Source organism: Cavia porcellus, unplaced genomic scaffold (assembly GCF_034190915.1).
Source record: "Cavia porcellus strain 051 isolate PalLab524CR breed Dunkin Hartley unplaced genomic scaffold, mCavPor4.1 scaffold_6, whole genome shotgun sequence".
Taxonomy (NCBI): domain Eukaryota; kingdom Metazoa; phylum Chordata; class Mammalia; order Rodentia; family Caviidae; genus Cavia; species Cavia porcellus.
Genome location: NW_026947489.1, coordinates 50,840,584 through 50,854,784, shown reverse-complemented (window position 1 = coordinate 50,854,784; position 14,201 = coordinate 50,840,584). Strand labels below are relative to the sequence as shown.

The 14,201-nt window shown below is 41.9% G+C and overlaps 1 protein-coding gene and 1 long non-coding RNA gene across 3 annotated transcripts in view; one reads left to right on the top strand and one right to left on the bottom strand.

Annotated features, from left to right (window-relative positions):
* LOC134476443 (uncharacterized) overlaps window positions 1-14,201 on the top strand; it is a 141,506-nt gene that overhangs the window by 21,020 nt on the left and 106,285 nt on the right. The gene's annotated exons all lie outside the window — the stretch shown is intronic.
* Tas2r40 (taste 2 receptor member 40) lies at window positions 5,316-6,287 on the bottom strand. Its single transcript, XM_003475312.1, has one exon. The coding sequence runs from the start codon at window positions 6,285-6,287 to the stop codon at window positions 5,316-5,318; it is 972 nt and encodes a 323-aa protein (XP_003475360.1).

The window sequence follows — 14,201 nt, the reverse complement described above, 5'->3', positions numbered from 1 at the left end:
ACTCTGCAGCATGAGTTAGATCCTGGGCTAGGGCTGTGGGGAACAGAAAGGTGATATAGACATCTTCCAAGGAGAAAATCAATATTTTTCTTCTATCGGAGGCTGTCTGAGGAGCTTGGAGAGCAGATCTCTGGCTGTGTTTTGTTTTCTGCCTGAGTTTGAGTTTATTCATAAAGGTGGTTGGGGCACTTACTTGTTGGAAGATGGCCCCGTCTCCTCAAAGACGATTCTATCAGAGACCCATGAAGTCACATAGCTTTCGCTTTCTTGAACCTGAATCATTTTGTTGCGTGCTTGCTTTTCACTCCATCAGTCTCCACACAGTCAACAGTGCAGAGAAGCTCTCCTCCCACGCTGTCTCTGGTTCTGTTGTTTGTTGGAACTGCTCAGTGCAGTGACAGTCCTGACAGGTTCAAGACCAGCACAGGGGTGGGGGTTAAAAGTCAGGCCATGGCCCCACCTATCTCCAACCTCAGCACAAACTATGGAACCCCCTTCCTCTGGAATCCTCCTGGCAGATACTGTTGTTCCTAGGGCGCCAGATTATAGTTGGGAAAATTTGGAGGGAGACTGCCGATCCCTGTCCAGACAAGACCTCCACATGACTAGTCTGATTTTTTCAGGGCATTTTCTGAGCCTTTGAATGCAGAGATAGTAAAATTTTTGCTGCATTTCTGAGTGGAGTGTGAGCCCTGGGCACTGTCACACTGGGACATAAGGTGAGCAACAAAGCCTGCAAGGTCCTTGGTCTTTCCCAAGAGTTACACTGACCCCTGCTATCTTCTGAATGTCTGGGCTGTTCTTAGTTCCAGGTGCACACAGGGCCTCAAGCTGGAATTTGCTTCCTTTCATTGGAATAACGTGCAGGGTGATTTGCAGTCTCTGAAGTCTCTAGGCAGTGATGCAAAGACCAGTTCTCCCCAAGCAGGGCCGGATGTAATGGGACCCCTTTCTGTTTTGCATCTTGTGTTTTGATGAGCCTCTCTGCAGGATGCCCAGGGGAAAACAATTTTCTTTTTCTCTCAGTCCCAGTCTCTTCTAACTGGCTTTGCAAGATGGAGAGACAAGGAATCTGCTTTGCATTTTCTCTGCGCTGAAGGAGCTAAAAGAGGGAGACCAAATTTAAAAAAATGTTTGGAGATTGGAGATTTTTTTTTTTTGAGGCTTTTTATTTTTGGTACTGGGAATTGAATGCAAGACCTTGAGCTTGTCAGACAGGCGCAGTGCCCCTGAGCTATCCCCCCCCACCCGAGGTTAGAAATTTTAATCATGAATATTTGAGATTTAAGACACATCCCTGACTTGGCAGGACACAGGGCGCATTCTCACTGAACCAGCCATTCCTTCAGGGCAAAAATTTTATTGCCTCAATCTTTGAGTTAATGAGTACATTTTTGGAATGTATTTATATGTACTCACCTTTATATGGTGGCTTATAATTTATTATCCACTTATTTATTATTTCCTTTAAACTTCACAATCACCCTGTGAAAAGGATGTTATGATTATCTCTGTTTTGCAGGAGGGGTAACTGAGGTTTGGAGAGGTTTAGTGATTTTCCTAAGATCACAGACGTGAGGATTCAAATTGTTTTTGACACCAAATAGAAGTTCTTTTTGCCCCCGTGGATCAGACTGACTCTGAACATTTCACATCGTCATACAACAAACCAGCCTGTTAGTCATCTAAAAATAACACAGCATCATAAACATAATCATGCTGAGTGCGACTCACAAAGGGAACCAGGGCTTTGGCAGAGATGGTTATAGGCACCATGGTTTCTAAGTGGCAGCAATAATCTTCCTCTGTGCCCAAGACCCCTGCAGGGAGCTGTGTACCACTTAGTACTCATGCTTACAGGAAGAGTGGCTATGGTGAGCTTAGTAGGTGTTACGTTTTTGTTTGCTTTAATAGCAAACTAAAAGATTGTGTTTTCAAGATTGCAAAAGGCTGGAGAAACTGAAAGTGGCAAAATATTGAGCAAATTGAAAGGTTAAAAACACAGCAAAGCTTGTTACTGTGGGAACCCCTGGTTCACAGTGAAATGTAACTAGGGACACTGCAATCTGCAGGGAGGGGATAAATCTCAACTTTCTCTCACTCACTCTCTCTCTCTGTCATAGTCCAGGAATTTAGAATGTTTCTTTTGCATTTTTAAGTGATTGGAAAAAATTCAGAGAAGAGTAATGATGTCAAATTCAGATTTTGCTGTCCATAATAAAATTTTCTTGGAGCAGAGCCATGACCTCTCATGTGTACATTGTCTCTGGTGGCTTTTATGCTACAAAAGAAGAGGTGAATATTTATGACAGAGATCTTTTGTCTTCTGCAAATGAACGCTGACTAGCTGGCCCTTGGCAGAAAAAGTGGCTGATCCCTCACCTGGTGTTTTGGTGAAAGCGGTAGTTAAAGTAGCATGTGTGCTGTGTGTCTTTCTGACACTGCCTAGTGACGTGCAGGACTGAAGGTTGCAGGGGGTCTTTCTCTTTTCACCTCCACTCAAGTAGATGAGGTACTGCTGATGCTGTGTCCATGTTTTGCCACTGAGTCTGCCAGCTGTGAAAACAGCCTGCTATGCGCAGCTGGCCCGGTTAAGGTGGGCTCTGGACCTTCCTCAAGTGGCCATGTGTCCAACATCCTCAGGTTAGATACCCAGTCTCCCAACCTCCCGGCCTCACTTTGCTTCTCTTTAGAATAAGAAGGCCAGCATTTATGGATAGCTTAGTCTGGACCACACACTGCGTGCCCAATAGTTGCTTACCTGTCTCGTAGAATGGAGTTCTCCTAGGAGGTAGATGTGATGATTATGAAAATGATTCCTGTTTTACAGCTGTAGAGAGACGCAATAACTTCTCCCATCCCAGGAAATAGCAGAGCCAGGACTCATTGATTCTTGACTCCAGAGATGGTATGGAGGTAGGGCTGTGGGTGTGGGCAGTTCCCTGAGGAGCCGAGGGGCTTTCCCACTTCCCTTCCACCCTGGCAGCCTTCCCTGGATACCTGCTCACTGCCCAGCCACCCCAAACCCAGGGCTTCTTGATGCTTTCCTCTTTTTTTTTTCTATAATGAACTGAGAGATGCTACATACGTAAGACACTTTATTTAAAGAATGAAAATCAAATGAGAGATGCGCTATAACATTAAAATAAAATCTTCCCCCCAAGGAGACTAGTTGACAATTGAGCATTGGGACACAGGGTCTCGCTCCAAGCTGGAAATGTCCCAGCTAGAGGTGCTCACTTTCTGTTTCACTGTGTTAGACAGAATCCCCAAGGGTCTGGGACGTTGTCTGCAGAGAGTTTCTGCCCTCTGAGATTGACTGAGACTGATTTCAGCTCTCAGCACCTCGAATCTTCCTGTTCAGGGTTTCTTCTGCTCCGGCCTCTTATCCCACATCTTTTCTGCCTTCTGCTGTCATCTCCTGTCTAGACCTACCTTCCCTGGGCCACATGCCAGGCTCCAGGTTGCCTCTAACATCTTTCGTCCATGGAAACATCTATCAGTGTGAGGTGTTACCTCTTCCCAGGGACACTTGAGGTTACCATTTCTTGACATTTGTCTCCCTTGAGGTAAGCATCATTTCCATGGGAGAGCTTCCTTCGCCTTCAAATATTCCACGTATTGTGTGTTTTCAACTTACGAATGTAAAGAACTCTCTGAAATATAGTAATATCTCGGTTCACAAACAAAAATGTTTGGCAAAATTCTGCTTCTGTTGGTGAATGCCGCATCGAATGATGAACATGACTGTGGCCGCCTTCCCCAGACCATCTTCCCCAGAATCATGGAGTGAATTAAGCTCATGAACTGAGGTACCACTGTATGTGCTTGGGAGCTCAGGAACACAGGATTAAGGCTTTGCTACCAATCTCGCACTTTCATTTGAGGGCTACTCAGGTTTGTGTTGAGAAATAGCATCCTTGGTACACTTACCTGAATACTTACAATTCTAAAAATACCCATGAAAAGAAAAACTGACATTTCTAATTGTCCAATTGCAAGATGTTTCAGGGAGGAGGTGTCTTATTTTGTGAACTACCCTTTGTGACAATGCTAACAATGCCTTTCTGACAAGGAATGTTTCCTTTCTCAAATAGCCACTCTCAAGTGACCCGTGCTGGCCATTCTTTAGTTCAAGTGACCCAGAACTGGTAAAGCTGGAGGCACGAGGTGCTGATTGCTTTGCCACAGACAAGTACCAACCAAAAAGGATGCATCCTTGCTCTGGCCTCTATTTATTTATCTTGGTTTTCTGGCCTCTGTATGCTTTCTGTTCACTCCATTTCCTTCATGCTTTTTTTCCTGTCTTCTCATTTTGTCTCCTCCCATTTGGAAAACGAAACATTCAAGATGGGCATTGGTGGTTCATGCCTATGATTCTAACACCCTGGAAACACAGACAGGAGAATTACAAGTAAAGCCTAGCTTGGCTAGCTTAGAGACCTAGCAAGATCTTTGTCTCAAAATTAAAAAATAAGAAAGAGAATGAGGATGTAACCCTGTGCAAAAGCCCAGGGTTCAGTTCCCAGCACGGCACAGCAAAGAAAAAAAAATTAGAACAAACCAAGCCAAATCAAAATAGCAGCAGCCGCAACAACAAAAAACATTAGACTGATTATCTGCACTCCGTTTCATATTTGTTTCAATATGACCTCCTACATTGTTGATCTTTGTGCACTTTCAGTTTCTCATCACCGTGTCTAGAAATTCATGGAATCTGGATGCTACCCTCTCAGCACCCCCATCAGTGTACATGGTCTCTGTCCACTTGGTCGAACACAAAACTTTTTTTCAAGTACACTTTCCTTGGAATGTCCGCAGTGCTTGACTTTCCTTCTGGAATCTTTTTGTTTGTAGACATTCTGGTTTTCTTTTTCCCTCATAGGCTGCGTGCTATCTCTTTATGAGCCTTCTTTCCCCTAATATGGGTTAGTCAAGTGTCTATCTTTTTTTCACCCAGACCAAGATAACCCTGAAAATTAAATGATGTCCAGTGGGCAACATATATTAAGCAAAGCTTGTCCCAGGAAAGTTGAGATCTGGTTACCTTTACCCTGAGAATGAGCAAGAGCCCAGGGAAAGATATGAATGAATCTGGATCAAGGAGCTTTTCTAAGTCTATCTTCAAGCTTATTAGCTACTTTTATTTAGGATTGGAACTAAACAGTTTGGCTTCGCATTCATGAATTAATCCAATCACGCAAGAAGAAATGTCAGAGCAGGTTTAGAGTGAAAACAAAATCAGTGAAGAGAGACTCAGGTGAGAAAAAGGCAGAGTAGTTGGTCCAGATCTTGTGATATCCCCTGGCTTTGACTCAATGTATTTGTCCTTTAAGATAAAGCTGAACTCTGTGCTGATACCTCTTCCAGGCTCTCCTCAGTCCAGGATAACACAAGATCAGTTGTGCTGAGTGGCTGGCTGGGTAGGCAGCAGTGATAATTCTGCACAAAATACCCCAGGGACTGTACATGTCAAAGATGTTGGACATGGATATAAATAGAGCAAGTGCATTGGTAATGTAGAGAATTAGAAAACAGCCAGTGGATCTGATGGCTCCCAAGTGAGCTTCCACGCTTGGATCCCTGGAGCCTGTGGCACTGCTTTTCATGTGCCTGATGTGTCTCTTGAGAGAAATGATCAGCAGAGTGGCCGCCATGATGAACAGGATCAGAGGAATAAAGATTCCTATGTAGTAGAAAAAACTCAGGTTGACCACATTGGTCTCAGAGATATACTTCTTCTCAGTGGAGTTGGAGGAAGTGACAGGAAAGGAGCTATTCACATGAATATGGAAGGTGTTTATAAGGAAAAGAGAGCTCACGCCCAAGGAAACTAACAGTGACAAACTCACAAGCCAAGGCATCAGCACTGTGATCTTCCTCTTCATCAGCAAGAACAAAAACTGGGTGAAGTTGGCAATTTTAAGACAATAGAAGACATTGAGCCAGGTAGCAAACCAGAGGTTGGAATAGTTCAGAAACAAAAGTGTGATTTGGAAGAATTGATTCAAAGACTTTTGGTAGTAAATGTCTTGGAAGAAGTAAGTGTATATAATTGTCACTATCAGCCAGATCTGTAGTACAAGCCTGGAAGAGCTCAGCAGCAACATAAGGCCATCGCTGGTGGGGAGTCTTTTGTTCCTGACCCATTCAGCCCCATAGATAGCAGTGATGAAGCCATTTCCAAGGATACCAGTCATGGTTTCCATGCTAAAGATCACCGAGGAGAAGACGATTTTAAATGTGGTGATATTTTCATTACTGAACTCTTGTTGCACGATTGCCATTCTTCCTGAGTAACTTTCAGGTCTCTGCCCCAGGAACTGGTGACTGCTGTGTATTCCTTGGACCTTCACTCAACATTAATGTACTTCTCCCTTTAGTTAATGGTTATTTCTAAGTTTTCTTCATTTGTTTGTTACATAACAAGTTAGAGGCTTGACATGCAAATAATGAGAGGATCTGCTTACTGTTCTGTCTCAACTTTTCATAAAGGCCCATGTGTTTTGGGCTTTTGGAAGCTCATTGGTTAGAATTTGCAATGTATGCCAAACAGCACACTTCCTTGTCTTATTTCCTTTCAGATGATACTCCCCACTCCCACCCCAAACTGGGCAAGAATACCAAGCTAGGAATATCAGTGTCTCATAGCCTTTGGTCCCCTAAGACCCCTGTTGTTAAATTATCATGAAATCTCATACTGGACCTTTTATTTCTCCTGCTTTTTTCTTTGTCTCTTTTCATTTTGGTAGGCTTCTATTTCTATAGTTACTACGTATGTGAGAAAGAAATTCCCGTGATTTCAGGAATGAACATCTTTTACTTAGAACCAAATTTCTTTCACAAAGGCCAGCTAATATAATATCCTCAAACATAGAAAAGACAAAATTGGGTATGAATTGCATAAACTGAAGGCAATAAAGTTAGTTTTCATTGGGTGAACCTCCAATTAAAACTTACTAAGTTCCACATGACTTTTTGAGCCTAGAAGCAGGTAGATGTAGCCTGAGAAGGCCTCACCGTGGTCTGAACATGATGTAGGAGTTGGGAAATGTGACAAAACATGGCAGCTCAGAATTTAACTTTCTGCTTCTCAGTTCTAGTTGTGAATCAGTGTGAATTCTGCAGTACTTAAAAAATAAATAGAGATGTTCAGGCTTCATACCAAATCTACTACATCAGAGCCTTGGAAAAGACTCAGGTGTGTTATTTTTTTTTTTTTTTAAGAGCAGAAATATTTATTGAGAGAAAGAAAGCTTTTGTCTGAGAGAGAGAGACAGAAGGGGTATTTTCTCGAGATTTTTATAGAGTAAAACCATGAAGTGAGGCAGGTCTAAAGTTGGGGAGAACTGGCAACTTGTTACGGTTAGCCAATAAGATTTATAGCTCAGGTAAAATGATTAAATTGGGAACAAATGGGGAAGCGAGTCACGTAGAAAGTGGGTATTCTTAGAGAGCAGTGACTCCTCCTATAGGGGATTGGGAGGGTGACTCTTGGCTTCCCAAAGTGAGCCAGATTTAATCCCTAAGGATTATACTTAAGGGTATAGTTACATTTGTTTTGCTTTCTGTCTTGAGATCTGGCCCACAGCAAGAGATGTGTCTTCTCCAAGGTCATCAGACATCTGGTTCTCTGTGCTGGCTTCTTTTGAGGGCCCAGTCCTGTCTGACTGCCTATAATTTTTCTAAATAGCTCAGCTGCCTGTAACATTTCCCCCTCTGAGGAAGTATCTCGAACTGCCATGAGGGAGAAATGGGTGATGATGGATCTGGCTTCTTCAGGCTGAATAGGGATGTAGCTGTTGATCAGCAGTGACATATTCTACAGAGGGTCTATCTAAAGGCCCTCGACAGACTCCAGGCAGTTTCATCTTGGGTGGCTGTACTGCTTTAACTATGGAGAAGACAAAGCCAAGGAAACAATTAAGCATACATGGCCCAGATGATATAATCAACAGGATAATTATGAGTACAGTTAATAAATATTTCTACTACGAGGAGCTAGTAATGGCCTCCCATAAGGAGGAAAAGGATAAGGTTCAGGGAATTTTAGAATCTGACTTGTTATTAATTGCCATCTAATTTTTTTTCTTTTTTGGTCTTTTTTCATTTTTATTGGTACCAGGGATCGAACTCACGACTGCCTGCTTACAAGGCAGGCGCTTATGCCGCTGAGCTAAATCCCCAGCCCCAGCCATCTAATATTTTGAATGGCTGTTGAGATATTAACAGAATGATTAGAATATGCACACAGCATTCAGTTTTTATAATTACACAAGTATCGCCTTGTGCTGCCATTAGAATGTCTAATGCCATTGAAGAACAGCTTGTCTCATTAATTTTATTTTATTTAGGAGAGGGATCAGTTGCATTGTCATTTAAGGCTCTTTGAGTACAGTTAAGGCCTTGATATATGTCACATAAGTTTCTCTGAACAAGATCTGATGGCTCCCAGTAAAAGAATCTAAAAGGAATCTAGCATATTATTGGTTTTCATCTGTATGATGCCTTGGGATTTGGCACCTTTAGACAGCAACAATTTTTAATCAAGGTACATATAATCAATGTTAGTATGCAGAGGCATATATAATCAAAGCATGAGTAGTAGTACTGACAGTTAAATTTGGAAACTGTTTCTAACTTATGACAATTGTAACCTATTGACACTTGGGTCCTTTTATTGATGGAGTCTGACATCATCATAATTTATTTTTAGGTCTTTAGTTGTAATTATCTCTAAATTTGATTAACTTATGAGCATCAGATTAATACTTTCTTTTGATAAGTGAAACTCTTATGTTTTTATATATGAACAATAATATGTACTAGATTTGTAAAAACCAGTCTCAGCATCATTTATTTGTTTGCAACTTAGATATATATTATAGCACTTAGGATAAAATCTCTCCAGGATTGGAGTTGGGTTTTTTATAACCAAAAGAATAAGTGAAGAGAAAATTATCCCAATTAGAGTTTAAGCAACATATATATTTTGCTGGCTGATAAAATGCCTGGAAGGACAAAGAGACCTGTGCCAGTGTCCAGCAATTGGCTGGTTTTTGCCTCTGGTCATGATTACTCAGGGCTCCTCTGCAGAGATGATAGGCAGAGATGACAGTCTGGACAGAGGGAGGAGTTGAGTCCCCAAGGCCCTTTAGTCCCACTGGACCAGATGATAGGATGGGTCTGAACCCTGGGGCCTGGGCCTTAGAGGACAGTCCAACCTCCAGTGGTTGCCTTTGCAGTTAGGGGATGGCTTGGGGGTCTTTTAAGGCAGTCCCTCTTAAAGTGGCCTGGCTTGGGGCTGGGGATTTAGCTCAGTGGCGTAAGCGCCTGCCTTGCAAGCAGGCAGTCGTGAGTTCAAACCTTGGTATCGATTAAAAAAAAAAAAAAAAGTGGCCTGGCTTGTGGCAGGGGTAGCAGGTACGTGTCATGGTAAAGCTCTTCTTGGAACCCTAAGAATCAGACTTAAGGTCTGTGATTTTAAGGCCACAATAAAGGCAGCCAATTTTTTGGTCTCTTTGTTTTCTCTCTTTGGTTTTCTCCCAGTCCTGATTACAGAACACTAAGGAGGCAGTTTTTACTAAAGAATCAAGTGAACTATCTGCAGTAAAGGCTATGTTTTGTAGCTTTTTTCTAATGTCTGAATTGGCTGAGTAATAAACATGTCGTTAAGCAAAATCTGTGCCTCTATTGAATCAGGATCTATGGAAATATGTTTTATTAGTGCCTCTGATAAACTATTTAAGAAATTAGAGGGACTGCCATCTTTTTCCTGAGAAATAGCTGACAATTTAAAATAACTATAAGGCTTGGTTTTTGTCTCTCTTAGACTTTCAAGAATACACACTTGAAAATGTCTCTTGTTTCAATCTCCTGTATTGTTGTCAAGTCACTTGGAGTCTTGGGTAGGAACTGTTTGTGCACCGGTGGGAACTGGTGGTTTCCTTGGCTGTCCATCTTCTGGTCTTCTAAAATTAACAATATGATATTCATCTCCAAAGGTAATAGCAGCTTGGAATGCTGCTTGTCTCTCACGAGAAGTCAATGTTGGATTTAAGAGTAACATTACATCTTTCCAGCCTAGCTCATAGATCTGACTAAATCTTCTAAGGATCTCAATATACTTATCAGTGTCATCTGAAAATTTTCCTAGTTTAGCTTGATTTGCTTTAAGTCGCTGAGAGAAAGAGACCTATGAATGGAAGTGGTCTTTTAAGAATTATAATTATACCAGGAGGATAGATAAGACTTATTTTTTAACATTATGCATAAAGTTTCAACATAATGCAATTCTAACTGTTTTTCCTCTTTCTTACAGTATGATTTTAGTTGTAAAAGAACATCATAATTAATACTTCCCTCTGTGTTCCGCTTTGGCTCTAGGGGCTAGGTAGGCTATGCAAAGGTACTTGTGCAAAGAGATACCAACTGGCTCTTTTTCAACATGCAAGGGTCAAACATTTTCCAGTGCTTAAGAATGTATTCCAAAAGGGGTAAGGGGATTTGGCATTGAACTGCTCATGCCTCCATCCAATGATTTCTATGGAAGATCTTCAATGGGGGAATGAAATTCCCAACCTGCTATATGTCTGGAATGGATTCGTGTTCTTTAAAATTGAAGAATGAATTTTAGAAACAATGGAGGTTAAGAGCAGAAATATTTATTAACAGAAAGGAAGCTTCTGTTTAAGGGAGAGACAGAAGGGGTCCTGAATGGGTTGCCCTGTTATATTTTTTAGAAGAAGCTAAAAGATTGTATTGCTTATAGCTAAACTTGAGAACAAAAGCCTTAGCTAGATTTTCATGAGCCACAGGCCACACTTGGCCTGCAGTTGTGTTTTATCTTGCATTATTTTATACTGGACAGCATTAATTATATTTGTTCTGCATGGTGAATTGACTGAAGTTGGTCACTGGCTACTTATTTTGAAAAAAGGCATGCATTTTTCAGTTTTTTTTTATTTGTATATACCAATAAGACTTCCTGACTCTCAGGCTCAGTGCCAGCTTCTATTTGCTTCTGTGCTTGTCCTTCTATATTATTTATAATATAAATGGAAAGGTGATAAAATGAATTTCTCTACCTCCAAATTAATTTTTTTTTAAAATACAGAAGTCAAAGACTTATAAAACTGTATTGTACTGATAGGTGATTTTTGTATGCAACAGCACCAGACAAAGTAATATATTGGAACAATGAGAATGTATTATCCAGAGAAATAAAAACTCACATCAGTTGTACACGAATGATCATAGTAGCTTCATTCATTATAGACAGAAACAGGAAACAAGAGCCGTTAAGTTCTGCACTTCCTGTAAGAGAATCTGTGCTTCTGTTACTTCTCCTATTGGAGGGGGAAGGTAGTGCTTATCAGTAACCACCACATGTTCCAAAGCTCCAAGCTCATTGTTTTGGTTATTTCATAACTAACTCATATAAATTTGTAATAACATCTTCCCAAGTTTAATGCACAATATTATAAATTTGCGTTATTATGGTACCATTTTTGTTGGTTCTCACTCTTGTTTTTCTCTAAATTTATGAGGAGAGGGTAGGGTATTGGGAAACAGTATCTGCCTGTAGCCTCATAGGCATGAGCAGAGAAACAGGGAGGAAAGCAATTTGGAGATGGATGTGGAGGTATTACCAAGTCTTTCAACCAGGCTGCCAGACTCAAGCCACTCACAGCACCATATCTGCAGTGATGTGGACCAATTAACTTCTTTTTCTATGATATTGTTATGAGAGAATCGACTCCCCGTTTGTAATGTAACCCCCCCCCCCGAGCTATAGAACAGAGCAGTAAGGAATGCTTCACTCCCTAATTCCTCCTTGAGATATCGGGGCAGGACAGGAAAGGAATGTGCTAGATTAGACCAGGACCCTCAGTCTCCATGGTTACTCAGCCCCAGACCCCTCGAATCAGCATCTGCCAAGTCCTGCGCCGTTCAAAATTAACCAATGCGATCTGCTTCTGTAAACCTGCTTGCTTCCCGCTTGTGCCCTTAAAAACCCTGCGCAGATTCCCCTCGGGGCCCTCCGCACTCGTTTGCCTGGGAGACCCCATGCGCATGGAAATAAACTTTTTTTGCCTCACCAAGAGTTGAGTCCTTGGGGTCTCTTTCCCTGTGGCGTCGGCCCTAACATTTTGGAGGCCCTAGCAAGATAGCACGTCTCACGGGAGGTGACCTCAATGGCTCTGCGGTGGGTGAGTACGACTGGTCGCTTCTTATTTTTACTCTGAGGATCAATCTACCGGTATTTTACGCCCCGAGCCAAACGGCTCCGATCTAGGGGCAATTTTTGTTACCTGTTTTTGTTATCCGTTCTCTGTTCTCTTGTTCTCTGGTGACCGGGGGACGCCCCACACGGTTTTCCGTGACTCACCGTTTGCGATAGGATTTTCCTATCGGTCTGGGGAATTTCATTCCCAATCTGTGGTCCTTCTGGGCCAATCTGTGGAATTTCATTCCCAATCTGTGGTCCGTCTGGGCCAATCTGGGGAATTTCATTCCCAATCTGTGGTCCATCTGGGCCAATCTGGGGAATTTCATTCCCAATCTGTGGTCCGTCCGGGCCAATCTGGAGGCACCCCCTAAGGTGACTCGTTTGGTGTGAAACTAATGCGTGAGAGTGAGGTGGCCGGCCTGTTTGTCCTGTGTGTTGTGACTGTTGTGATCGGTTATTTGTTGTGTCACGCGTACGCTAACCACTCTTTGTCTTCAGAACATCATGGGACAGACAACATCGTCCCCATTGTCCCTCAGCCTTGACCATTGGTCGGAGGTTCGAGAGAGGGCTCACAATCTCTCCTTACAGGTTAAAAAAGTAAATGGCAGACTTTCTGCTCGTCTGAGTGGCCCACATTCTCCGTGGGTTGGCCACCGGAGGGGACTTTCCACCTTCCCCTCATCTTAGCAGTTAAGAACATCATCTTCCGCCCTGGATGAGAGGGCCATCCCGACGGGATCGCCTACATCTTGGTATGGCAGGACCTCAGGGAGGAGCCCCCACCGTGGGTAAAACCCTTCCTTCCTCCGCGCTCTCCTTGGTTGCCTGTTTAAACTTGTTACTAACTTAGGGGCTGGTTGCCCATTTCTGTTGCAGGATCCATATGGCTTATTAGATTCAAGGTTCATGATAAGAAAAATTATTTCCTTTAGCTCACCAAACTGTGCAAGAAGCTCCCTTTGTTTGTGTCTTTAATGTTGTGGCGCCTTGTTTAATATGTAAGACTTCAATTGATTGCTTGCAACCTCGGCATGCCTTTTAAAAGGAGTATTTTTTCTCTCTGGTGAAAATATAAACATGTGCACATATATATGTATATCTATGGTTATTAAGAGTCATGTCAGCTTTGCCAAGTAAAAACCAGGCGGTACTATATTTGAGCCAGTTAAAAGGTTACAGTTTTGTTTTTAAAATACAACATTTTTATGTGGTAAATAAGTATGTTTTGGACTACTAGAAGGTGACTTCAAGGGTTTTGTTGAGAGTTTTGATGTTGTCTGAGAAGTGAGAAAAAAGGTAATTGACTGGTAATAGTAAAAAGAGGGACAAAGAGAGTGGTCTTCAAGTAAAGGTGTCTGGCTATGCCAGAATGTGGAAAAAGATTAAAGCTTAGTTTGAGAGGTATTATTGTAAGTTGTAGAAGGCTCAAGAAGATGTGAATTTTATTTGTCTTGATTTATAGTACTACAAATAACAGGTTTGACAAGAAGTAAATGTGTTCAGAATTTGACAGTATTAGATCAGTTTTGGTAAAAGTATTCATAAGATTGTACTTTGCTGCAAAATGTTTCCATTAAAATGAGATGATAGGTGATACTAGAGATAAGATACAAGTTCTTGCATGTACTGTGAACATCTGGGAGATTATGCAGCACAATTTTGTTACCTGTGAAAAAGCCCTTTTTGTTAAGAATATAATTTTAGTAAAATGATGGCCTGCCACGTGACACCCTTGGACAAAAAGCAGTGTGCCATCCAGATGAAGCCGGCTCTCTGATCCGGAATGCCAAAATCATGTTCTCCTTTTGTGCCACCCTGACTGAACATCCAGAGGTAAGAAGGTTTCCCAATATTGCCAGTTGTTCTCTTTGTAACTCAGTCGACCCCACATGTTAGACAAAAATTACAAAGGTTTGAGAGGTTTAAGGAAATGCCCCTCAGCCAGTTAATAGAGATAGGCAAGGTG